Source organism: Hemicordylus capensis, chromosome 3 (genome assembly GCF_027244095.1).
Source record: "Hemicordylus capensis ecotype Gifberg chromosome 3, rHemCap1.1.pri, whole genome shotgun sequence".
NCBI classification, from domain to species: domain Eukaryota; kingdom Metazoa; phylum Chordata; class Lepidosauria; order Squamata; family Cordylidae; genus Hemicordylus; species Hemicordylus capensis.
Genome location: NC_069659.1, coordinates 13,699,391 through 13,727,060, shown reverse-complemented (window position 1 = coordinate 13,727,060; position 27,670 = coordinate 13,699,391). Strand labels below are relative to the sequence as shown.

General features: G+C 46.7%; 1 protein-coding gene and 1 non-coding gene across 31 annotated transcripts in view; one reads left to right on the top strand and one right to left on the bottom strand.

Annotated features, from left to right (window-relative positions):
- The window catches only part of DLG2 (discs large MAGUK scaffold protein 2), a 1,429,269-nt gene that overhangs the window by 1,387,295 nt on the left and 14,304 nt on the right, over positions 1 to 27,670 (top strand). For 18 of the 30 annotated variants that reach the window (XM_053304274.1, XM_053304273.1, XM_053304283.1 and 15 more), the window contains 2 exons: positions 3,910 to 4,009; positions 15,539 to 15,580. In XM_053304274.1, the coding sequence (XP_053160249.1) occupies positions 3,910 to 4,009; positions 15,539 to 15,580 (142 nt within the window). Of the gene's footprint in view, positions 1 to 3,909; positions 4,010 to 6,684; positions 6,731 to 15,538; positions 15,581 to 27,670 lie in introns of all 30 variants that reach the window. The other 12 variants (XM_053304277.1, XM_053304284.1, XM_053304285.1 and 9 more) reach the window with 5 other exon arrangements.
- TRNAE-UUC (transfer RNA glutamic acid (anticodon UUC)) lies at positions 15,131 to 15,202 on the bottom strand. The gene has a single exon. It is a non-coding gene; the product is annotated as a tRNA-Glu (tRNA).

Sequence of the window (27,670 nt, the reverse complement as noted above, 5' to 3'; positions counted from 1 at the left end):
GACCCTTGATCCATCTAGCTCAGTATTGTCTACAGAGACTGGCAGCAGCTTCTCCAAGATTGCAGGCAGGAATCTCTCTCATCCCTATCTTGGAGATGCCAGGGAAGGAACTCGGAACCTAGATGCTCTCCCCAGAGCAGCTCCATCCCTTAAGGGGAATATCCAGCAGTGTTCACACATCTAGTCTCCCATTCATATGCAACCAGGTCAGAACCTGCTTAGCTAAGGGGACAAGTCATGCTTGCTACCACAAGACCAGCTGTCTTCCTCAGACTTAGCCTGAGTCCAGTCATGGTCCACCTTGCCCCAGGCAGACTGGCAACAGCTCCCCACCTGCTACCTGAGCCTTTCACTGGAGAGACCAGCCACTGAACCCAGGACTCCTGCATGCCCATTGCATTGACCTCAGAGAATCTTGCAGTGTTGTGATGCATCACATAACTGGATCAGAACCAGGGCACACTGCTTTGCAACTTTTTAATGTTGCCCAATCAGTTGGGCTCAGCCTGGGTTTCTTATTTAGAAAAATATTGTTACGAGTTATTGCTTCCATAGCAATACTACCCTACAGTTTACAGTGTCTTTGCCCTAACAACAGTCCTGTCAGCTAGCTCACTAATATACCGATGAAGACCTGAGGCAGAGAGAGAGAGAGAGAGAGAGAGAGAGAGAGAGACCCAGGACCACACAGTGACATGCCCGGGACCACCATAATACAAATGGGTCTTGTAACCCATTCCCTTAGATAAGAGTTGCACAACTTCAACCCTCCTGCAGATGTTGTGCTACAACTCACATCATACCTGACTATTGTCCACTGTAGCTGGAGATGATGGCAGTTGTAGTCCAAAAATAGTTGGAGGGCCAAAGTTGTGCAGCCCTGACCTAGACTGAAGAGTAATTCTAGATCCAAGACCAATGCAACGATGGATGAAAATCTGGCTCCATCATTGCCATCCTTATGAAACAAGCATAAAAGCAAGTTGTGATCAGCAAGGTGATGTATGCTGGACTATGACTGGAGAGTCCTGGGTTTAAATCCCTGCTTAGCCATGAGGTTCACTGGGTAATCTTGGGTCAGTCATCACATCTCCGCATAACCTATCTCTCAGGGCTGCATGCTGCCCCGATATCCTGCTCCAGGCTAAGCTAAAGTCCCTTCCAAAGCAAAGATCAGAAATGTATCAGACTTTGGATAACTCCGAGATAGGGATGTGCAGAACATTCCAAACTCAGAACGTTCCAATTCAAAACGGGCCATTTCAAGCTTGGAACGGAATGACCCCATTCGGAGTTAGAACATTCTGAGCGTCTTGAGCTCCATTTGGGTGGACTGTTTTCCTACTTTTGGTAATGGCTTTCCGTTGGCTTGTTATCATACAAATAAAGATGATTTGTATGATACCAAGCCAACCAAGAAGCAAGGAGATCGCAAGCCAATCAGAAACCAGTGCCCAAAACAGGAAATCAGCCCACCCAAATGGTGCTCTGAACGTTCCAAGCTTGCCCGGTTGTTCTGATGGATTATTCCAGGGATTTACTTTCCAAGCTCGGAACGGAATGCAAATCCTGTTCCATGCACATCCCTACTCCAAGGACAACAGATCAGGAGCATGGACAGAGCCAATCAGGAAATACAGGAGCTGAGTGTACAACTGAGCGGGAACATTGCTCCATTAGTGTCTCTCAACAGACTGCTGGGTTTGATAGTCCATTGCTTGCGTAGAGTAAGTCAGCCTCACCCCTTCCTAAAGGATCCCTACCTGATTTGCAAGCACTTGTTCTAGCGATGTTATTTCCTTGGAAGACTCCTCCAAAATGGAGAACAATGGAAGGGATGTGTCCTCAGGTCTTGGTCGGGGTACTGGTTGGGTTCCCCTAGTTCACCCAGTGTGGGGGGCCCTACTGGCACAGGGTCATTCTATGCCTGATTCTCCTCCCACTATGTCTCTTCCCCTAAATTTTCTTTTTCACCTGGGAAGTTCTGCGGTCCAGGATCATGACAGGTCATTGGAGAAAGGGTAGAATATAAATGTAATACAGAATGGCCACATTCACATGTAACGCTGAACTGCAGTTGAATAGGCCTGCAGTTCTGCAGATGTTACGTCCAAATGCAGGGAACCAGAGTCAGGTCCGGCGACAAAACTCCATTCTGAACCCTTGAGTTGAAATGAGTTCCATCACCTCAACCCGAGGTTCCAGGCAGCCTGCAATCTGTCCAAATTCAGAACTGCAGGCTGCTGGCCCTGGTTGAGGGAGGAAGCTCCTCTCTTCATTCCAGCGTGATTGGCTATGGGGCTGCCCTTCAGTAAAGAAGGAAGCCCACACAGCCAGCTCCCCTGCCTCTCTGAAATCTCGCTGGCTGCACAGAGACTGCTCTCCTGAACATCTGGATTCGAGCAGGGGGTGGGGGCTACATCCGTGTTACATGCTAGTGCAGCCTATGTTTTACCTAGGAACAGAATGGCCTCCACTGCCATTCTGGAATCAAACAATAGAGGGTATGGTTGTTCTTCTCCCAGGGAGCTGAGAAAGAACAGTATGCTTTGTCACATAATGCAAAGTTCAGCCCCACAGTGAAAGTTCAGCCTTCTTTTCCAAGCAGAATGGATGAGCCATCTCATGTGTCCCAGTCTGGCACCATAAACAGCTAGGAATGTGAGGGGCAGGAATGTCAATGAATAGTGCCACAGACATGTGACTAACTCCAGAAGCACATTAGCTTGAAATTGGCACTTTTGTCACAACATCTCTTTTGTAACATCTTTCAACATATATATCTTTCCTATTGCTACCTGAGAGTTATATTAAGTGGGCCCCTACTTTATTAGGCCTAAAAACCAATTGCCTTAGGCATCTGAACCATACAAATGAAGCCGCAACTTCCTCGCTCTATCCATTCTTTAGCAAAATGAGTACAGTGGCTGATATGATGCGCAGCATTACAGCTCCATTACACTGGCCCCCAAGGCTGCTGTTGAGTATAAAGCAACCCTGAGTATAAAGCAACCCTGACACTGAAGTATGAGTATAAAGCAACCCTGACACTGAAGAATGAATGATCACGCAAGCAGTGCTCTCACATTTTCCCCCACTGGCTGTAATGGAGGAAACTGCACAAGTGTGGATTGCACCAGTGTTCATTCTTAACAGTGTCGGGACTGCTTTCTAAGTCCACAGCATCCCTGGGGCATAGTGTTATGGAGCCTTAACACCCCACATCATATCACCCACTGTACCTGTGTAGAGCAGGGGAAGGGCATGTTGGCTAGCCACACACCCCTGGTACCAACACACTCCATGGCATAACAGGGACTCCCAGATGTTGTTGACTACAACTCCCAGCATTACCAACCAAAGGCCATTGGAGCTGTAGTCAATATCATCTGGGATTCTGTGTTACAGGGAACACTGTTGTGCAGCATTACACATGTGATGGAATCATGCAGACATGCTGGACGGCATTGCACATTTGGTGTGCAAGAGCACTGTTGAGCTCTTTATTAAATGGCAAACATTGCACAAAATGGAGTTGCGCAACAGTCAAGCCATGATATATAACAGTGCTCTTGTGCAGCTGCAAAAATCTTATGTTCCACCATGTGCATAACATTGCAGAGTCTGTCAGCCACCTTCTCCCCACATCCTAGAACCTACCTACAGCCCTCCTCTGAAAAACCGACCCAGTTGTTAGGAATTTGACCTCCTTTCCTCTTACATGAGGCGACCCTTTTGGACCGCTCACTTTTGAGTAGTATATGTGCTGCTGAAGCTTAAAAGAAAGAAAGAAATTGGATTGAGTCACTTGAGTTTTTTCCCACTTTTACAAACTAGTTGTTTTGTCAGCATGAGTGTGACAACAATTAGACGTCCTTGTTTTTGCCCCATGCCTTTTCTCCTTCACAGTCATTCAATGACAAGCGTAAAAAGAACTTCATCTTTTCACGAAAATTCCCATTCTACAAGAACAAGGAGCTGAGTGAGCAGGAAACCAGTGACCCAGAACGTAAGTACCTGCTTAGAGACAATGTCACGGTGCAGCACATGGGTGACGCGCATGACACACCCCACACACACCTAGGCAAACAAAAGTCAGAGTCAGGGCAGGTGAGGCATTACTACTGTGACCAATGTATGATGGCAGTCTGGATTCAGGTGACACACCTTTCCCCCCCTTGCAACATCCTTTTTTTGGACAAAAGTAAAGCTACAACTATTGGTGGAAGCATACTTCTTCGTTGCTAAGTTTCAAAAGTTATATGCCAACTCCCCACCCCTGCCCAATGCATCCTTGTTCAAATTGATCAATTTCAAATTTTGGTTAAAGAGAAAGCCACATCTCATCAAACGTTCTTTTGATAGTTCCAGGTACTCATAGACCCATGGAGGAACCTGCAGATAAATTCAAAAGCAAATAATAATAATAATCCATTTTTCTTTTGACTTTTTTGACCTCGGGAGTCTTTTAATACTCAATGGAAGTTTTTTGGATGCCAATGCAATTTGTAATAATGCGCCCATTTCATAAAACCATAAAGTAGGAAACAGCTGAAGTGGGTGTTGGATCTTTGCTGTTCTCGTCTTGTTTCCACAAGATAGTGAGCAGAGATGAATAGTGATTTGTAAGCCAGAGCTTTGGGGTCGCCTAATGTAAAACTGACATTGTAAGATAGGAGTTGAGGCAATCCACAGCTAACCACTTGCTAAAGTAATTTGAGAGACTCCTGGGCCAGGTGCCCATCTCAGAACTCAACCAGCATTTTCTGCATCCTTGCAAAGTTTCCCGAAGCAGGTTGGTGGTAGCCCAAGAAACATGGATTGAGTTGCAAATTAGAGGCATAACAAAGCAACCACAAAACCATGACAGATCAGCCAGCTGTCTTGCAGATCCACTGATTCCACAATTCAGGTCATATCTAGACATGAGAACATAAGTACTTAAGAACAACCCTGCTGGATTAGGCCCATCTAGTCCAGCATCCTGTTTCCCACAGTGGCCCGCCCGAGACCTCTGGGAAGCCCAAGGCAAGAGCTGAGGGCATGCCCTCTCTCCTGCTGTTACCCCCCCTGCAACTGGTACTTAGAGACATCTTGCCTCTGAGGCTGGAGGTGGCCTATAGCCTTCAGACTAGTTGTCATTGATAGCCCTATCCTCCATGAATTTGTCTAAGCCCCTTTTAAAGCCATCCAAGCCAGTGGCCATTACTACATCCCGTAGCAGAAAATTCCATAGATTAATTATGCACTTTGTGAAAAAGTACTTACTTCTGTTGGCCTTAAATTTCCTGGCCATCAGTTTCATGGGATAGTCCCTGGTGCTAGTGTTGTTAGAGAGGGAGGGGGGAATTCTCTTTTTCCACTCTCCATGCATAATTTTATAAACCTTGATCATGGCTTCCCTTAGTCACCTGAGGCAGAAAATCCAAATTATGGATCCTAATCATTTGAACTTCCCATTTCACTAACAGCGCAGCAGCAAGCCACAGGAAGAAAAAAGGAAGGGAGCAAGATCTTTCCCCCACCCCCGGACAGCTGGTGCACCAACCATACTGAAGTTGCCCCTGAGAAGTCTACATTTCCCAAGGGTTACAGCAGTATCGGGTGTATAATTCTGAGCATATAAGCCCAATGAATTGTTTCTGACATGGGGCACTCAGTATGTAGGTTCAGGAGCTGGCCAGAAATTCAGATACTGCTAATCACATGTGTTCTGAAACACCAGATGGGAGGCAAGTTCCTCACCCTCCCTAACTGCCACTGGGATTTAGCAGCCAAAATATATTACAGTGTAGACTTAAGAATGCACACAGATATCCCACATAGATAACCTTAAGAATGCACATAGATAGACAGCTGACATCCAGACTAGTGTCTGGTTTGTACATAATGGGAAACCAAAGGTCCCTTCTCCTCCGGTTTCCAAACCTGAACATCTGAACCTGGGGATATGGAGTTTGCGGGGGAAAGCGACCATGGTTTCCCTTGCCAAACTCCACTCTGAGCATTATGTCAGAATGGAGTTTCGCCACTGAAGACTCCATTTCTGTGGTGCCAGAGTTACACACAAATACTGGCACTGCAGTTTGGGCCCCACAGAACCGGAGTTGAGCGAGGAAGTTCCTGCCTCATTCCGGCCTGATGTGTGGGCTCTCCTGCTGTGACGAAGGAAGCCCACACAGCCAGCTTCTCCACCTCTCTACAGTCTCGCGGACACCCTCCCCAAGGTCTGAACACGGACAGGAGAGCAGGAGGAGGGTGGTACGGAATAGTGGCTCCATGGGACCTGCAGTTCCGTGTTATGTATGAACCGGGCAACAATTACTCCTACTGGAATTAAGTACTCTTTTTAGACCACTAAATAGCGCTACTATTGAGTAATTTATTTCGGTAACTTATTTTGGCGGCCGGCCACTGATTTGAATGGGATTTCCTCCCAACCTTCATTGTGTACGTTCATGAATGCATGGGCTTTCTATCTTTAACCAAAATAGACCACCGATCCTTGACAATACAGCCCTGGCACTTTGGGGGTGAATGTTGTTTCCAAGGAGAGCAGTAATCCAGACTGTGCGATCTACATGGTCAGTCATGGTAGTATCCATTTCAACTCCACTGACTTCTTCCTTCCTCTTCTGCGGCTGTTCTTTTTTCTCATTGCTCTCTCTGGGGACTTCCGTGCAGGACATCCCCGGATTAGGTGACGACGGTTATGGAACAAAGACTCTGAGTAAGTTCCCAGGAATGGTCCCTGTAACCTTTTTCTTTCTTGATTTCTTTCTTGATTTTTTTTTAAACCAGTTGTTTTGTTTCAGTTTTCGTTTGGCTTTTGTTCCTTCCCTGAGGACCTTCCACCCCTAGCATGCACAAGACTAGATTTTTATTTTGATCCCCCACTTTGAATGCACTGGTCGGGGGAAGGTTTCCATTGTTTTTTATGTTCTGCATGATAATATTAATAGCATACAGCATATGAAAGAGATACTTGGACTTACTGCTGCAAATGACACCTTTGGAGTCCTAATAATCCAAGATTGATCCCGACTTGTGACTGTTCTGTTGACTAGCAGTTTTCAAGCTGTGTTCTGAGGAAACCTGGAGTTCCTGAGAAGCTTATCAAGGTGACCTCAGTGAGAAGATTGGTAACTGGGCAGTGGGCATAGAGCTGGCATCAGAAGTCGACAGTATGGCTGTTCACACGACCATAAACTGGATAGGACAAGCACCCTACCCAGCTTCAGGAGCTGTGTGCACTCCTGATTTTCAGTTGTGTGCTTGTGACAACCTAGGTTGGATGTAGGGAGTGTGATCACCTGTCAGACATCAGCTGGGTAGGGCAGTTTTTCCTCATCCAGATAATGGAGATGGAATCTAGGTAGGGCACACTTGTCCTACTCAGCTGATGCCCGACAGCCAATCATGCTCCCTGCCTCCCATCTAGGTTTCTACAAGCACACAACCAATAATCAGAAGCTGGGTAGCATTCTTGCTTACCCCGTTTATGGTTGTGTGAACAGTCCTTTTGACTGACACCCAGCCTGACCCTGCACCACTGCAATGAACAAAGATCCAAGAAGATCATGTGGTTGATCTGTGAGCAGATGCTCAAAGCTGTGCAATCTCTTGCAAACTCGGTCCACTTGCACAAGTGTTGTGCTTACACAAGAGGAGTGGGTAGCTTTCCATCATAACTTGCAATGTACATGGACTGAAGGAGAATAACAATAGGAAGTACATCACCGGTTGTGCAAGCACACTCCAATGCACCAGGGCAACCCAAGACTGGAAGGCACACTCCCAACTTAGCAGAACTAGCTAGGACAGGGTTTCTTAACCTTGGTCCCTCAGATGTTGTTGGACTACAACTCCCAGAATCCCCAGCCACAAAGACCATGTCTGGGGATTCTGGGAGTTATAGTCCAACAACATCTGGGGAGCCAAGGTTAAGAGACCCTGAGTTAGCACAACATCCTGGCACTCATATGACATGTTTGTACAAGTGCAGTGTTGGTCTGGATGTCAGCCACTGTTGGGCACCTACTGAGACTCCAGCACCTTCGGAGGGCCCACAGTGCCAGCAATTTGCAACTGAAGAATAGCACCAGCTACCACCAGTGTTAGTGGTGAAACTGGGGCCCCTGGAAATTTGGGACCTCTCCTCTATGCTGCACTCTCCAGAGGGAGGTGAGGGAGAAAGTGAGGACAGTGGTTCTCCTTGCCACTTTCATTTGCTTGCTCACTTGGAGTGGTGCAGAGGAGGATGGGACCCACCATGGCCATGTTGCCAAGGGCCCCAAAACATGGAACCGGCCCTGGTTTGGAGTGGTGCAGAGGAGGAGGGGGCCCATCACGGGCTTGGCCATCACATCCCACCTTCCCTCACAATGTAGGGCTCTTTAACATATTCTGTGGCACATTCTCCGTTCCTGTGGAATAATAAGGACCCCCATGGGCCTGGCCAGTTCCCACAGGAACTGAGAACATGCTCCAAACCCCTCTGGAAAGCCTAGCAGTTCTATGACAGATACCCGGCAGATGAGACAAAGTGAAGCAGGCTCCCAGAAGGCAGACAGCTTGAAAACCACTGTTTTATACAGTCGCTTCCTTTGAACTTCCCTTGTTGCCCAGAATGCACTTCAAAGCGTGACATTTTGGCTTGGTTTGCCTCGATTACATCTCAGAAGAAGTAATCAGAGATGTTTTGATGCTTTGGCTTGAACATGTTTCGTTTCTGCCCCCCACCCTGTCCACCACAACTTTTTATCTAGGCATTGCTTAACATTGTCAGATAGTAGTGCTTTGCCCTTAATGGAAGAAACCAGGAGAGATGTGAAGGTTGTTTGCTTTTTCCTGACTGATTTTAGATCCTCTTCACCTTTAGTAAAGCAGGAATCCCATTCTGCGATAAATGTGTTGCAAGCAAACCCCCCATACTTGGACACCACTGGATGTATGCAGGCAACTGCAGAAGGGCCTCGAAGTCAGATTAAATCATGGCTAGCGAGACACAGTTCAAGAGCTGACTAGGCATTCCTAGAACCTCTTGGTCCAGAGCCCCAATTTTTTGCCCTAGCTCAATCCAGAAATGCATTATTTCCTGCTTCTAGATCAGTGGGTTTAACTGATCCACTGAGGTGCTTCACACGACACATGTGAGGCGCCTGACGGGGTTCTGTGGGGAGAGTGGGCTTAGCCCGCTCTCCCCACAGACAAGCAGCCACTCATAGCTGGGAGGCCGGATAGGTTGCCTGTCACGGAGCTGGCGGGGATCATGGGCCACGTGGCCCCCAGAAGTTCCAGGATGCCCTACACAAGTGCGCGGGGCATCCGAGAGAGACCTCTGAGCCCGGGAGGCTGGCTGCAGCTTCCCGGTCGGGGGGGTCTCCTCATGTGTCGCTGCACACCACGGAACCACATGAGCAATTAAATGCAGTTAACAGAGCTCTCGCTCCGTTAACCTCATTTAAGGGGAGGGGGAATTAGGCAGGCTAGCCACCTTGGGAGCACCAGGCTCACCTGCAAGCCCGGTGGTTCCCACACTCCGCGGGAAGCGGGCTAAGCCCCCTTAGCCCGCTTTCTGTTGATCGTGGGAATAGCTTCACTGTGTTCTAGGGAACCCTGTGGGTCCTCAGAAGGCAATCAGTGGGTCACTAGTACTGCTCCTACTGCAAGGTGCAACCACAGCCAAATTTCAATCTTATTTATTTATTTATTTATTTGATTGATTGATTGATTGATTGATTGATTGATTGATTGATGTACCGCCCTTCCAAAAATGGCTCAGGGTGGTCTACACAGAGAAATAATAAATAAATAAGATGGATAAATAAATATATATCTTTAATATATATTTAAATGAGATAGAAATGAATAATTGTGTTGTGAAGTCTGCTCTCAGCTCAGAGGGTGACACTGCGTCCCACGAATTGGCCTTCTGAATGAACACCTGGCACTCTGTAAACCATATAAAGCTGCCATCTACCGTGTCAGACCATTAGCCCATCTCAGTCAGTACGCAGACTAGCAACAGCTCTCCAGAGTTTTAGACAGAGGTATTTCCTAGCCCCAGCTTGAGATGCCAAGGGTTGAACCTGGTACCTTCTGCATGCAACAACAACAACTATTTATATACCGCTTTTTAACAAAAGTTTCCAAAGCTGTTTACATAGAGAAATAATAAATAAATCAGATGGATCCCTGTCCCCAAAAGGCTCACAATCTAAAAAGAAACATAAGATAGACACCAGCAACAGCCACTGGAGGGATGCTGTGCTGGGGACAGATAGGGCCAGTTGCTCTCCCCCTGCTCAATAAAGAGAAGCACCACATTTAAAAGGTGCCTCTTTGCCCCAGTTAGCAGGAGGCAAAGCAGATACTCTATCACTGAGTTATGAGCCGTCCCCAAAAACATACTCTAGAATTATCTGCAACATAAGCCTTGTTCAGACATTAAAAAACAAAAAATAGTGAACACAAATACAGTGCACATCCAAAAATACCACCCCACTCTGCCAGTGGGTCACTCACCTCCCCATGCACTCTTCATGGTTACAGCATTCATCTGAAGAAGCAAACACCGCAAGTGTAAAGGCGAGTTTTTCCATGATCAGCATTCTGGGACAGAGAATTCTGGGGTATGTTTGGGGGGAGGGATCATAGTTCAGTGGTAGAACATGTGCTTTAGGAACATAGGAAGCTTCCATATACTGAGTCAGACCATTGGTCTATCTATCTCAGTATTGTCTTCACAGACTGGCAGCCACTTCTCCAAGGTTGCAGGCAGGAATCTCTCTCAGCCCTACCTTGTAGGAGCCAGAGAGCGAACTTGAAACCTTCTGCTCTTCCCAGAGCGGCTCCATCCCCTGAGGGGAATATCTTACAGTGCTCACACTTCTAGTCTCCCATTCATATGCAATCAGGGTGGACCCTACTTAGCTAAGGGAACAAGTCATGCTTGCTACCACAAGACCAACTCTCCTCTCTGAGAGGAGAGCATGCAGACGGTCCCAGGTTCAATCCCTGGTACCTCCAGATAGGGCTGAGAAAGCCCTCTGTCTAAAACTGCCAATCACAGAGATGCCTACCATCACGCTTACAGCATTTGACTCTTCAGATGAATACTGTAGCTGTGAAATTGACTCTTCAGATGAATACTGTAGCTGTAGCATGTGGGGTGGGGTTGGAGCAAGGCTTCCCAGTGCGTTAGCCCTGGAGGTGGGACTTCTGGATGTGTGCTGGATGCTGCACTAGTGTACACCAACAACAACCACCTCCTCCTCCTCCTCCGTCTTCACAGTTTGAACAGGGCTATAAAGAAAGAATCTGCAGCAGACCTATAGGGCTTCCATGGCAAAGAAATTACTGTGAAAAGAGTTCTTCCCAGAAGAGTTTGAAAGCCACTGCTCTAGATCAATGCATGTTGGAAGGTATATCAAAGCGATGTCAGTCAAGGCCTGTTTAGAAGAATCCGTATTTTGACCCATAACACAGGAACTTCCTTTGAATGTTTTCTGATCTATCATGAGCCAATAATTTCAAGAAACCTGGACAAGGCAACCTTAGCTTGATGATTTTTCAGAAGTCAACTGATTAGTATAGTCAAGGGAAAACCTTGTAGACAGAAACTACAATTGGGTCAATACCATTCTGTACGCTGGTGTGTGGTGCCTGTCTCAGCATCTCCCTTACCTTGCAATGATCTCATTTAACCTGTGAAATGGCTATTTGCTTTCTTCAGAGCTTGCCCATTCTTTTTCTGAGGCACCCGTTAATTCAGGCAAAAGAACTCCAAACACTGTATGCCAATTTTGCCACTGCATCGCCTACTGTTGTGAATGCACTATTCATTACAGGAATGTAGGTATATGCCCACAGGCTGATGCAGCTCTTGGGGTTCCTTTTCTTCCTGACCATCATTTAATCTCCTCTGCTGGTTGGATTTCCCTGCAAAGGCAGATGCATGATCTCTTGTGGAGCGCAGATGTTCAGTTGTACCACAATGCATTTCACATTGATTGATATACTAACACCATCTTCAAATTTTTGTGTAATCCCACACTTTCAAAAACCAATCGTTTAAGGAAGGGATTTCCAAAATACGCCAATTGCCATCTTCAAATTTTTGACCCAGCCACTGTTAAGTAGTTAAGGAAGGCAGATCAGCATCCCAGCATATATAATCTGGGCAAAGTAAACATCCTGACTGACATCCTGACTCAGGCTACATGTGTACAGTGGGAAGATGTGCCTGTGCTATGGATGGCTTCCTAAGTATTGCAGCACTAATTGGAGGGGGGTGGCAATTTTTGCCAATCTCCCTTTCCCTGGAAGTGCCCTGCCTCACCTTAAAATATGTCCCCGAGGGTTGTGCAACCCTCAGGGACATTTTTGGGGTGGCACAGGGCACTTCCAGGGGAAAGGGAGATTGGCAAAAATTGCCCCTCCTCGTCATCACTGAAGGGGCCTGCTCAACTTTCACCCCACCGGCTGTTTTTGGACTATAACTCCCATGAGTTGTAGACCAACATCTGCAGGAGGGCCAAAGTTGAGCAGACCTGCTTCAGTAGAAGCCTTCCACTGCATCACAGGGACATGGTTGAACACAGGCACGCCATGGCCGGCAGAGGGGAAGGCAGGGTTTCACCAACCTTCTATGTCTGTAGAAGGAAGAAATGTTGTGTGAAGTGTCCCTTATAAATTCCTCTAAGAAGCATTATCTGCTGGATTGAGTGAAGCCTTCTTGTGTGTTTCTGCAAGGGCATAACAACAGTAGAACCCAGTGGAAAGGTAATTCTGACCTAAACCCATCTCCTGGTCCAGTAAAATCTTGCCCCAGATCCATGAAAACATGACCATAGCTTTGGTGGACCAGACTAATTTTCATCCAGCATTCTCTTTCCAGGAACAGCCAATCAGGTTCCTTTGGCTGCATCTAAGGTATATCATTTTTAATTCTGAAGGTAACCTTCTGTCTCTCAGGGCCATAATCCAATGGTGGAATATGTTTGCATATTAAACATCCCAGGTTCAATCATTGCCAGCTAAAACTGATCTTTGATAGCAGGGCTAGAGAAAAGCTTTGCCTGAGATCCTATAAAGTCTCTGGAGTAGATCAGGATTTCTCAAACTTGGGTCCCCAGATGGACTACAGTTCCCACCACTGCCAACCACAATGGCCAGAAATCATTGTGACTGAGAAAGGTGGGAGTTGTAGTCCAATAACATCTGGGGACCCAAGTTTGAGAAACCATGGGGTAGACAATACCGGGCTGTGTGGACTAACAGTCTAAGGCAGCTTCATATGTTCATATGCTCTTAGTTGAGCCATGATCCATAAGGCCAGATCAATCACCTTCAATAACTTCAGATAACTTCAGAGTGGGATTGAGAACCTGTTTCTCCCCAGGTGCCATTTGGGTCCATGTTTAATGGATATGAGAATTGGAAAATGCCATCTGTACATTTGCAGGCAAAACAGGTTATTTTATTTTATATTCATTCATTCATTCATTCATTCATTCATTCATTTGATTTCTATACCACCCTTCCAAAAATGGCTCAGGGCGGTTTACACAGAGAAATAACAAACAAATAAGATGGATCCCTGTCCCCAAAGGGCTCACAATCTAAAAAGAAACATAAGATAGACACCAGCAACAGCCACTGGAGGTACTGTGCTGGGGGTGGATAGGGCCAGTTAAATAAAGGGCCCCTGCTAAATAAAGAGAATCGCCACATTAAAAGGTGCCTCTTTGCAAGTTAGCAGGGTTACTTTGCATATTAATTGTTGGCAGAGAAGTTGCAATAAGAGGTTCTGAATGAGAATTATTATTATGAATCTGAACAGAATGAATGATCCACAATTAAAACTACAGTTTCTTCTGTAATTAACCCAAGAGGCCAGAAAAGTGTAAATTTCTTCCAATTGATAGTCTGCAGCTCTGATTTTGTTTCAAGATGTATTTGCAGCTCCAGGTTTGAAGGGGCCCTCAGTAAGGTGGCTTCTGGTGGGCCTCTCTCCTTACTGTGGCAGATTTATTTTATTCTCACCAGAATAAAACAGAATGCAACAGCATCCCAACTGGCAACTTCCATGTGCCACTTTTCCACCCTCCATCAATGCCCCCCCAATAGCACCATGATGCCATGGGGGTCTGTGCAGGGAGAAAACATATATAACATAAATTATATATCATAATTATAATTATATATTATATGATCCAGAGCTTTGCTGGATCAGGCCCATGGTCTATCTAGTCCAGCATTCTGTTTCTAATAGTGACTCACCAAATATCATAAGAACATAAGAAGAGCCCTGCTGGATCAGGCCCAAGTCCCATCTAGTCCAGCATCCTGTTTCACACAGTGGCCCACCAGATGCCACTGGAAGCCACAGGCAGGAGTTGAGGGCATGCCCTCTCTCCTACTGTTACTCCCCTGCAACTGGTACTCAGAGGCACCCTGCCTTTGAGGCTGGAGGTGGCCCACAGCCCTCCAACTAGTAGCCGTTGATAGACCTTTCCTCCATGAAGTTATCCAAACCCTTCTTAAAGGCATCCAGGTTGTTGGCTGTCACCACATCTTGTGGCAGAGAATTCCACAAGTTGATTATGCGTTGTGTGAAAAAATACTTCCGTTTGCTGGAAGTTTGCTAAATTTCCCAGCAATCAATTTCATTGGATGACCCCTGGTTCTAGTGTTATGGGAGACTATCCACTTTGGAATGTCTCTGGGAAGCTCATAAGCAGGAGATGAAGGTGTGCCCCCTCTCCCACCACGCAGTGTTCCCTGTAACAGGGAATCCCAGATGTTGTTGACTACAACTCCCAGCATCCCTAGCCAAAGACCATTGCAGCTTGGAATGGTGGGAGTTGTAGTCAACAACTTCTGGGTTTCTTATACCAAGTCATACCATTGGTCCATCCAACTCAGTATTGCCTATACCAAGGCTGCACAATTTTGGCCCACCAACTGTTTTGGCTACAATTTCCATCATCCCCAACCACAGTGGCCAATAGTCAGGGATTATGGGACTTGTAGTCCAGCATCGGTAGATGTGTAGCCTTGATCCACACTGACTGGCAGCAGCTTTCCACAGTTTTAGACAGGAGTCTTTCCCAGCCTTGCATGAAGATGCTGCCAGGGATTGAACCTGGGACCTTCTGCACGAAAGATAGATGCTCTACCTCTGAGCCACAGCCCCAACCCCTTGGTAGGAAGCAACTGCTGACTGGGATGCTGCTGCTACTACTACTAAGAATAAGAGAAATCTGGAACCCAAGGAATGGAAACCTCTCCCAGACATGCCTTAATATGTTCATCTGATGCAAGTTTTTGCACGTTTTTAGCATAAGAGCTCTTTCTCGATGCCTCCACCAGCCATGATGCTTCTGGCCTTGGTTCTGTCCATTGCCGGAGACTGCTGGGCTGCCTCACTGACTCCCACTCTGCACACTCCACCTTTTGCATGTCTTGGGGTGGCTCCTTGACATTCTGGTGCTTGGTTATGTCCTTTTAATTTGCTGTCCTGTTCTTGCAGAACATGTTTCTTCTAATGCCAGCGATAGCGAAAGTAGCTACAGTAAGTTATGGCTTTTGTTTGGGTCTCTCCTTTGGCTTGCCTATTATGGTTTGGTTTGGTTTCTCCTTCTTTTTCTAACATTTTAAAAAGCCACTATTATTATTATTATTATTATTATTATTATTATTATTATTATTGCAAATGGCTTGATTTATAATCTAATACAAATTGAAATCAGACACAGAATATAACTCTAAAATATGTGGCCTCCTTTGATGAGACTTTTCCAGATGGTTATTGCATCTTGCAATAAATGCACAGTTACTGAGGACTGAGAGAGCTTCTCTCAAGACAGTGGTTGACATATGGACCACAAATGCACCGGTGCAGTGAGAGAACAGTGTAACAGAACTTCCCAACTAACTGCACCAGTGCAGCGGGGAAGCGGCACTTTTTGATGCCCTCCCCTTCCCCAGGAAGCCCTCTGTGCCACCCAAAAATATGTCCCTGAGGATTATGCAGCTGTCAGGGACATATTCTCAGGTAGCACATAAGGGATCTTGGGAAAGGGAAGGGTATCAAAAATTGCCACTTCCCCACTGCTCTGGTGCAGCTGAGACATTTTGTTAGGCTGCTCTCACTCTGCACCAGTGCATCCTTGCTTTGTATTTCAGCCAATGCTTCAGTTAAAACAAGGAGAGTCCTGCTGGATTAACCCAAAAAATTATCTAGTCCACCATTCAGTTTCCAACAGCAGCCACCCATATTCTTTTAGTAAGCTTGCGAGCAAGGAATGAAGGCAGAAGACCTGCCTTGTGGCCTGTCCCAAGCAACTCATATTCAGATCTATCCTCCCTCTGAGCATGGAAGTTTCATTTTGTGATCATGGCCAATATCAGACGTGCCTGCTGGGTCAGGCCAAAGGTCCATCCAGTCCAGCATCCTGCTTCCATGGTGGCCCTCAAGCAGGGTATGATGTTTCCAGGAAGCCCTCAAGCAGGGCATGAAGGCAAATAGCCCGCTCCTGCTGTTGCCCACCAGGCAACTGGTATTCAGTGGCACAAAGGCCATGAACCATTGTCATAGTCCAGAAATGGCCAGCCCAAGGCTCTCCAGCTTGAGTTGTTGGACTACAACTCCCATCATCCCTAGCTGCCTCTACAGGAGAACAACAGTTTGAAACACCTGGTTTAAAGGAAGACATTTCATTAAGTGAAATGGATCATAAGCAGCACTGCTTGGAAGAAATTCTATAGAAATTAGGGAGGGGGACTTACTTCTGTGTTCAGCTAGCATCTTTAAAATCAGGTCATAAACGTCGCATTGTAAAACTTTAGACCAGGTTGGGAAATCTTTATCTGACATTCTGGCCTTGTCTTTCCATCATGTGCCATCTGGAGGGGGAACTGGCCGCTGGGCTTCTTCCTTCACATGAAGGACAGCCACTGCAGCCAGTCAGAACAAAGAGAGGGAGGAACTTCCTTCCCTCAACTCCAGTCTCAGAGAAGGCTGCCTCCAGTTGCAAGGCAGAACTTATTTGGTCTAATCCGGAGTGGGATGTTCTCTGATGCAAGCCCCATTGAAATAGATGGGAGCAAAGCACATTCACAACCATATTTCCTTCTCAATCTCATCTGCTGTTTCTTTGACTTCCTCAAGCCATTTGTGGAATGCGAATGTGTGTGCGCACACCAAGCACAGAGCACTTGTGTTTGTTTATGCTGACGTGACCATGGATTTCATTACTCATGGTTACAAGTTTTTTATGTCCTCCGTTAATAGTCGTCATGATAATCAACTCTATTGTCTTTCAGCTGCATGAGACGTTTTTGACAGATCATGCTCACCTAGTCCTAACTTACTTTTTAAAAAAAAATTGGAAAGCAGTGGCCAGAGGCATGAGGCAGTTGCAAAAGACGAAATATTGCATGTCAAAAGAGTATATATTCCGCTCATCCTATTTTATTGTATTATCATTATTCAGATATTATATACTGTTTTGTGATTTTAAAAAGTTCTCCAAGTGGTTGGAGAATGAGAAGATGGTTTTCTGTCCCAAAGGGACTCACAATCTAGAAAGAAACACAAAGGAGACACCAGCAGCAGCCGCTGGGGGGATGCTGTGATGGATTGAATAGGGAATGTTATTCTCCCCCTGCCAAACATAAGAAAGCCACACTTTTAAAGGCCAGTTACAGGGCTGTTCCAGAGAGGCATGGGCCTCAGGAACCAAGTATCAAGTGGTCTCATTGCCATACCTGCCTGCTCAGGGACAAGGAACATTTCACCTTCCATACTCCACAGTTCTCAATGAGGATGGCGTACAGCAATGTCCTGGCATAGCTTTCTCCCTGACATCCTAGCTTTCTATAAGCAGGGAGGATCATTCCAATATACGCTCCACCACCTGTAGTGCAAAATGGTGCTATCCTGTTAAGAGCTGTAAAGGTAAAGTGTGCCATCAAGTCGGTGACCACAGGGCCCCATGGTTGTCTTTGGTAGAATACAGGAGGGGTTTACCATTGCCATCTCCCGCCATGCAGTATGAGATGATGCCTTTCAGCATCTTCCTCTATCGCTGCTGCCCGATATAGGTGTTTCCCCATAGTCTCGGAAACATATGAGCAGGGATTTGAACCAGCGACCTCTGGCTTGCTAAACAAGTCATTTCCCCACTGCACCATTAGGTGACTGTGTGTTCTCACACGCAGCCTGGGTTAGGATGCATGTGAGAACCATCAGGACCAAGCCCGATCCTGCTGGGGCAGTGCCACCTAACCCCGCTTTGGAGCCCAGATGTTAGCCGAGGTTAAGGGAGTGAGCACTTCCTTAATCCGGATGAACAACTCATGTATTCGCTGGGGCTATGTTTAGCCCCAGCAGACACAGAGACAGGCACCTAGAGTGCCTTTCTTCAGGGTGAATCCCCCAATGCTTCACGCATGTCGTGTGGTGCATTATGGGATCTCTGGGGGCTGGGACATGTTGTCTCCACCTCTGGAGCTCCACACTGCAGGCACACAGCATGGATCCTCTGGGAGCACAATCCCCACTCCCAGGAAGATGGACTCGGTCATCTGGGGGGAAGGTGAGTTTAACAAGCCTTCCCCACTGCCCTGCCCACTGCCCCGCCCGCTCAGTCATGTGAATACCCTCATAATATTCCTAGAGCATTGGCACTGGTTTGGATGAATCCTCACCACCATTCAGTGTGAATGTACCTTTCTCGGATCAGGACTGAGTCTGAAAAATGTCTCATGTCTGCCACTCTAGTTTAAGTCCCAGTTCATTTTGTAATTTAAATGGCTTTTAAAAAATGGAGGGCCAAACTAGCCATTATTTTAGAAATTCTATGGTTGAAACGACTTCTTTTCCCCACCAAGAACAGTTGCAGGCTGATCTGGAACACATAGGAAACATAGGAACACAGGAACATAGGAAACTGCCATATACTGAGTCAGACCATTGGTCTATCTAGCTCAGTATTGTCTTCACAGACTGGCAGTGACTTCCTCAATGTTGCAGGCAGGAGTCCCTCTCAGCCCTATCTTGGAGATGCTGCCAGGGAGGGAACTTGAAAGCTTCTGCTCTTCCCAGAGCGGCTTATTCCCCTGAGGGGAATATCTTTCAGTGCTCACACATCAAGTCTCCCATTCATATGCAACCAGTGCGTACCCTGCTTAGCTATGGGGACAAGTCATGCTTGCTGCCACAAGACCAGCTCTCCTCTCCACAAAACACAAAATAGGGGTTAACTCTGCTCCACATTAATTCCCCAGCCTGCATCCAGAAGCTAGTGAGTGACATCCAGCGTAGCTAGATGCTAGGTCCTAGCACAAGGAACAAAGAGACACACATGCCAGATTCATTTCATTTAACGCATTTATATTCTGCCCAACTCTGGGTGGTTTACAATCAAGCTGCCACCTGATTTCTGCCTGCCCAAGCGACAGCAACTGGACCCAGCCAAAATCTCCCTGCCAAAATCTTGCAGTCTCTTCAGCTATCTCATGAATTGTTACATTTCAACTGAGCAAATGCTCAAAGCTGGGCAGCCTCTTGTGCTCCCAGTCCATTTCCGCCAGTGTTGGACTTGTGCAACGACGAAGATAGCGGATGGCTTTGCATCATTCCCTGCAAAAGGTATAGATGAAAAGTGAGGTGTGGGTATATGCCCACACATTGCACAAGCGCACCCTGCTGCACCAGGCCAACAGTCGCCTGGAGTGCAAGCGCCCAACTTAGTGGGACTGGCTAGCGCAATATCCCTGCATTTGCGCAACATGTTTGCACTAGTGCAGCATTAGTCTGGATGTCAGCCACTATTTGCTGTAGGGGGGAAACTTAGATACAATTTTTGTGATCCCCCAGGTTTTCACCATCATGGCTCATAGAAGCTTGGGGAGTGGAATCTGGATCAGGGTCACAGCACAGGGGGGAAGAGTTAACACCCCCCTGGCTTTTGGAAGAATTGGTATTGAGAGTTCAAGTCATAAGACTCCTGCTTAACATCTAATCTGAACCTAAACTGGTCAGATAAAACCTTCATATGTGGCTGTACTGAGTTTGTCTCCCTAGATGTTCAGTTTTATTCCCCCCCCCCCTCTCCCTCTAGGGCTGTGCACAAAACTGGGTTGCCCGGTTTGGTTCAAATCCGAACCGGATTTGAACCGGACAAGGCTTGTTCAGTTTTGCATCCCTCAAACGGGAGCCTGGTTCGGTTCAAAATTGAGCCAGTTCGCACATCCTTATCTCCCTCTTCCCCTATCCCCCTGCCCACACACAATTAACCCACAAAACTACATTGCCATTAAATGTATAAAGCTACATTGGTGTTAAGTGTATAAAGCAATTAACAGCCATTGCTCCTTTGCTCCTGAAACTATTTAGCCTAATTGCTCAAATGGTAATAAATTGTTCAATTGGTGCTCTACTAAACTGACCAGGCAATACTGAGACAAGATACTTTTTTTAAAGCAATAAAAAGTAAATAGCAGAATTGCTTGAAATGTACATTTTTATATACTTCCCCACATATTGTTATCATCATTTCACATTGCACACTTTTTTTAAAAAATTCTCACAGAATTCCTCTTGCTACACATGTCTCTGCAGACTAAGGTGGCCCAAATGTTCCATACCCGATTTTATTTGATTTGGCTAAATAATAACCACATTTCGCATTTAGAGAACATATTTCAAGTGCATCCTATACATTATCTCAGTAATGCCACAAGCCGCCCCGTGGCAAGGTTCTCAAGCTTGGGCCCTCCGAAATTGTTGGACTCCAACTCCCATCTTCAGTATAAGACAGGGCTTCACCACTTTGGCCCTCCAGCTGTTTTTAGACTACAAATCCATCATCCCTGACTATTGGCCACTGTGGCTATGGATCCTGGGAGTTGTAGTCCAACAACAGCTGGAAGGCTGGAGTTGTGTGGCCCTGATATAAGGTATATGCCATAGGGCAGGCGTTCTCAAATATAAGTCCTCAGATGTTGGCCATTGTGGCTGGGGATTGTGAGTTTTGTAGTCCATCAACATCTGGGGATCTAAATTTGAGACTCCATGCCTCTACTGGGTAAGACCATTCATTCATCTAACCCAATGTTGCCGACACTGGCTGAAAGATACTCTCCAGGATTTCAGGCAGGAGTCTTTCTTATCCCTGCTAACCCAAGATCCTTTGAGATACTCTCAAGAGATCTTGTATCTTGAGACACTTTGAGATACTCTCCAGGATCTCCAGGAACTGGAGATGTGAGGGACTTAACCTGAAGCCTTCGGCACAGGCAGTAGATGTGCAACTATTGAGCTATGGGGCTTGACCTCCCTCCTGTCTCCAGAACCTATAAAGTAAGTCCTTTATGAGCACATGGAGTTTCATTACACACAACCAGGCCGTTGGGACCATCTGCCTCCCACACTGTCTATTGTAGCTGGTAGCTACTGTCCATAATCTTTTTCCAACATGCTGCAGGTTGAACCTTCTTCATGGCAGTCATGTGCTCTGTGACTAAACTATTCACCCATCCATAAAGCATGCCAGTCAGTGCTACTAAGCAAGGGTGCATCTTTTAACATGGTGGCTGTCTTATGTTTAGCAGAGGGAACTCAACTCCTATTCTATTCTATTCTTAAAACTCAGAGGACTCAACATGGCTTACAGATAAAAGCATCAAAGCAACATTTACAATCAAATGATTTCCATAAAAACAGATAAAATACAGCAGGCAATAAAAACAGAAAAAACAGCCACTAAAAGCATAGGGCAGCATCTAGGCTAAATTTGTTATGACGAAGCCCCATTAATGTGATAAGTCAGTCATGATTAATGCAAGTCCCATCAATTTCAATGGGACTTAGTCATGACTAATGTAGTCTGGATGCTTTGCTACCCACAGAAAACAGGAAATGTAATTTAGAGAGAGAATAATTTAATAATTTAGCTCTGCTAAATGACCAGGTTTTTAAGTTCTTCAAAATAGTGAATGAGATCTCTCTAGGAAGGGACTGGAGTTCCATAATGGTGGTACCATTACCAAGGACATACTGTCCCTGATACACAACAATAGGATCCTAGCTAATGGTGGGCCACAGAGCAAGGCATCAGTGGTAGATTTCAGCATCCAGGCCGGGTGATATGAGACTAAGCAGTCTTTAAGGTTGCTGGGTCCCAGCTTGTAAAAAACTTGAAAGGTTAAAACCAGCACTGAATTAGGCCCAGAACCAAGTTGGCAGGCAGAGGAGTGGGTACAGAATAGGTATGATGTCCTCCTGTGCCCAGAAGTAACCTATTACTATTATGCTGACGACGACTACTACTACTACTATGATTATTTAGAAATAAATAACATAATTCTAATATATAGATTGCTGCTAGCAGCAGCGTTCTAAATTTCCAAATCATTTTCAAAGGCAATCCTATGTTGGACGCCTTAAGTTACAATAGTCTAGTCTGAATTTAATCAATGCATGGCTCCCAGAGGCTGGTTCTGCTGTCTCTCTTGTGTCTTCTATAGACTTGAGCCCTTTAGAATAAGGAATCATCTTCCTTTTCTTCATATTTTTATTCCTTTTGCTATATGAACCACCGTGTGAACTATCTACTGAACATGGTATATAAACGTTCTTAATAAAAGGTTATCATCATCATCACCATCAATGCTAAAGGCGGGGAAATCAAAATTTGGACCCAACAAAAGTTGAATTCTGCCTGTATAAATCATGTAAATCGAGAAAATTTGCATGATTCCTCTTATTTTGCACATCTGATCTGCATTTTTTCCCATAATTTAATCTCTTCTGCTAGTCATGGGGAGTGGCAAGAAGATGAAGCACTACTCTCTGATCTAGGAAATCTGACTCAGAGACTCATGAATAATATTTTGCAATTCAATTCAAGCTCAAATCTAATTGCAAAATACTCAAATTGATTTGTCAAAACAATGGCCATTGCAAGCTGTTTCAGCAAATCAACTCAAATTGATTCGAGTGATTTTTTAACCTCCCCACCACCACAAAAAAAACCCCATAGGATCATATGGGGTTTATGGGAAAGGTTAAACATTTGTTAAAGGTCACCCGCTTGCCCATTTCTTTTGTGGGTTGGGTAGTAGGTAGCACTCATCATGCCGTACCACCCAACCCACTTTGGTGGTCCTAGGACCTACCCATGGGGAACAATGGGGTATTTTGAGTTCCCCATTGTTCCCTATGGCTGAAACAAGGAGATGCACATATTTTGCAAGCTAGCCTTTTAAAATAAGGCAGAGCAGAAGCACACAGTCCTTTCCAACACAGAACACCACATTTCCCCAAACAAACACTCCAGAAATGGCCAAAAAAGAATCACTGGCCCAGAATCCACGGACAGCCATGGTGCCTGTGCTGCAGCAACATCACTGGCAAAAGTTGCTCTCTCACACACTGTGACAGCTGCCACAGCAGCACCCTTAACAGCTGGCAAGCATATCCATAAGCTCAACTAGAACAGCATTGCCAGCCACATTTTGCGTGAGTACACCTTGTAATGAATAATGCAGATTGCAGAGCAGACCAGAGGAGTGAATGAAGAACAAGTCATTCTCAAGGCCAGAAAATGAGCTCATCACAGCAATCACCAAGAAATGTTACACAGAGAGCTGCCACTGTCCATTTCTCACCACAACACCATCTCACAAACAGACTAGACAACAACTCAAGGAAGGAAGGAAGGCACCCAAGTTCTGCCTTTGTCAATATGAGTCCCAGCAAAACCAGATAGTTATCGCAACAAGCAATAGCACAGCAAGCATATTATACTTGCTCAGTGCTGAAAAAACCACAAAATCAAACCTTCCTTCCTTCCATCCTGCCTGCCACAGAGAGACAGGAGGACAGGGCAGTCAGAACCAATGGTCTGACAATACTTCTAGGCTCTTACCATGAGAAGAGCTCTTCTTTCTTCTCCAGTGTAAGCATACATTCCTTCCTGTCTGCCTGTGCCTGGATAACACCTTGGTCTTAGATTACACATTGGTCAGCAGCACTAACGGGCAGACTGCAATGCATCTGGTTTCGAGGTTGGCCAGGGTAGGGCAAGCTGCCAGTGGTGTTGCAGTGGGTGAAAGTGACCATGAGTCACTCACCCTTCATGGCCAGCTCGGGATAGCCCAGCAGGGGGAGGTTGGCCTTCAAGAAGACAAGCCACGCCACCATTTCAGCATCTAAGCATGACAATGGGGCCCCTGGCTATGGAGAACCCCCTCTCACTCTGGACATTGGTTGGTGGGCACAAGAGGAACCATCTGGCAACCACTGACAAGTCCAGTCAGACTTGGTGATGCAGTGCCCAAAACTGGATTGGCCCTGTCTCCCAGCCTGTCACCAGCTCATGCTTGTACTGCAGAACACACTGCTCAGCACTGCTACAGGGCTCAGTGGGCTGCTCCTGTAACCGTAACAAGGTGCCAAGGAAGCCCTCCGCAAACCACGGGGTAGAATGTGGAGGCAGAACCACTGGCTCATTTGTCCCTGCCTCCACATTCTGGTGGAGGTGGTGCTGGTGCTGGTGCTGGTGGTGCTGCTGCTAGGGGTGGACTCCACACTAGCAGTAGGCACTCCAGCATCTTCCTCTCCTCTGCTTGCCTAACCTCTGCAATCAGGAGGTCCCTCCACCTGGGCAACTGGTCAGGGTGACCACTTTGCCCATCATCCTTGGGTCACATAGGCAGGACAAAGCACGTGCTTCTGGTGTACCCAAGGGTGTGCTAAGCTGATCCACCACTCCAGTCCCCAGCTGACCTGCCAAGATGATTGCTTCCTCAGTTATCAGTGTGGTGTGGAGCTCAAGGAGCAGAGCAGTGGGCAAATCCTGGCTCAGCGTTGCTGTCTCAGCACACAAGCTGTTTGTGGCAACATAGAACAGATCAATTGCCAAGACAACTCGGAAAGGAGTACCCATTCCTGGTTGGATAGGTCACACACCTCCAAGCCACACCTCCTTGCCAGGCTGTGGATGGCCACCTCTTGCTCTTGGTGCAGGCGCAGGAGCAAGAGAAAGGTGGAGTTCCACCAGGGCAGAACATCCTGAGGGATCCTCCGGTAGGGCCAGCTCAAGGTGCCTCTCCTTGAGCAAACACCTTTCTTCCACCGGAGCAAATGCTCTGCTCAAAGTGGTCCCAAACCAGGCTGCTATCAGTCTGGGACCATTTTGGTGGTGGTGGTACTGGGACTGCTGGTCGTTCTGGGGGCCGCCACCACCACTGCCCTCCATCCAGGGCTGAGAAGGTCCAGGAAGCAGAAGTAGTTCCTGCTGCTCCTCAGTCTCAGCCAGGAGGGTTGCACTGCCAGCAGGGATTGGAGGAGGATGGAGAGAGTGATCTGAGCTACCTCCTCCTCCACTGCCACAGGAAGAGCTTCTTCCCTGACAGTAGCAAACCCCCCCCCATTCTACCTAAGTCACCACAGGTATCTGCGCTGTGGGACCAGGCTCCTCCACAAAGGAGAGCCTGTGCACAACTACATCAGTGGGGTCGAATCGGGGAGTAGGTCCCTCTTGCCGACACTCACCACAACAAGCAGCATCACCCCTCCCTTTGTCTGCTACTCTGCTCCTGGCTCTGCCTCCCAGATGTGTGTTTTTTAATTTAAGCCCTGATGGGGGGTGAGAAGAAGCACCTTTAAGGGTGTGTGGGGCTGAGGGAGGTCTATTTATGCTCTGTGTGCCACACACAACACTATCTATAGCACTGTGGTGTACGCAGAGAAGCTAGAAAAATTACTCCCCCTAAATAAAGAATCAGGCTTTATGGGGGGGGGGCTTTTGTAGAGGAGTGATTGCGATCACCAATAGGGCAAGTTTAAGGGAAGGCAAGGGAAAGGGAAGGGGATTACTGTGGCCTCACTATCCCAAACCCACCCCTTCTGCCCTACAGTCCTACTAGTACCAAATTGCTCCCTTTCCCAAACTGGGCCCTATTTAAAGAACTCTACGATCTATTACCTGACCAAGGCAGGGAGGGTGTCTCACCTCTTCAGCTGGAGTCTTCCTGATATTGCTCTCCGAGGCACTCTTGCAGACACCAGGACTCAACAGCAGGGGGGAGAGCAGGTGGGCACCAGTCAGGTGTCCACCCACCCAAACAATCAAAACAAAAACAAAGGACCCTGAGTAAAAAGGGAGAGAGAGCCTGGCACTGGCTGGGCTGGGCACAAGACAGAACATACCAGCCTGCAAAAAACAAAAAAACAGTCCAATCCAGGCACACAGCAGCAGCAGTAAAGAGGTGCAGTTTCAGCTGTAAGAGGGGGGGGAAATCAGCACAGCACCCCAATTATTAAAGCCACTGGAGGCTAGCTACAAGCAAGAAGAAGAAGAAATCAAAGAAGAAAGTCAAAGCAGCAGCACCTACCCCATTAAAGCAACTGGGGCTACTGCTGGTACAATTTTAAAATAATTAGGTAAAAATCAATACAGCACCCCAGTTATTAATGCCACTGGGGGTTGGTTATAAGCAAAGAAGAAAAGAAAAAGAAAAGAAAAGAGGGAAAATTCAAAGCAGGTTAAACCGCTGGGGCTGGTACAATTATTAAAGAATAGAGTGGGGAGGCAATTCTTGGCACTGCAAATTTAAAAGAGAAAATAGTAGAGAAATTGATATGCCCAGCAGGCACTCTTTGACTCTCTTTCCACTCACTGGGCCAGGCAGGCAGGCCCTCTGCTGCTGCTGTCTCCCTGATGAGCACAAATGACTCTCTGTCTCTTTGCCTAAAAGCAGCCCCATAAATACATTTTGAAAATCTCTCCTTTGGCCTTCACCCTCCCTTCCCCCAAGCCAATGGGGACACAGTTGTCCCCCACTAGAAAAACTGTGGTTGCCTCCAATAAGTTTATGGTTAAGCCTCCAATAGGTTTATGTTTAAGGTGGAGTTTGGATCATCCAGGCAACTTCACAGAATCCACCTGAAGTCAGTAAGCGAGGCAAATTCTGGAGAAATGTTGGGAACCGGCAGCGCACACGCCCAGCACATGTGACGCCTGAACCTTCCCACTCCAGATTCATGAGATTCACCCAACATTCTCCCAATATCCTCCATACAACGTCACTGTAGGGTACAAGTGGGCAGAGGATTTGGGGTGGATGTTGGATGGATCTTGGGAATCCAGCATGGGAACCAGAGTTAGGGACATAAGAAGTTGCCTTTTACCAAATCAGACCAAACAGTCCATCTAGCTCATCATTGTCTACACTGCCAGGCAGTGACTCCAAAGTTTCTGGTAGGAGTCTCTCCCAGCCCTACTTGGAGGTGCCAGGAAGTGAACTTGGGAGTTTCCGCTCTGGGAAGAGCATCTGCATGCTTGCATGCAGAAGGTTCCAAGTTCCCTCCCTGGTGGCATCTCTAAGATAGGGCTGAGAGAGACTCCTGCTTGCAACCTTGGAGAAGCCGCTGCCAGTTTGTGCAGACAATACTGAGCTAGATGGATCAATGGTCTGACTCAGTATATGGCAGCTATGTTCCTAAACCAGGGCAGGCCCTGCTTATCAAAGGGGACAATTCATGCTCACTACCACAAAACCAGCTCTCCTCCCTGAGTTCAGATGTCATGTCCATCAAGAGCTCATGCTGCCATGAGCAACACCTCCCCCATCCTTTCCCCAGTTTACT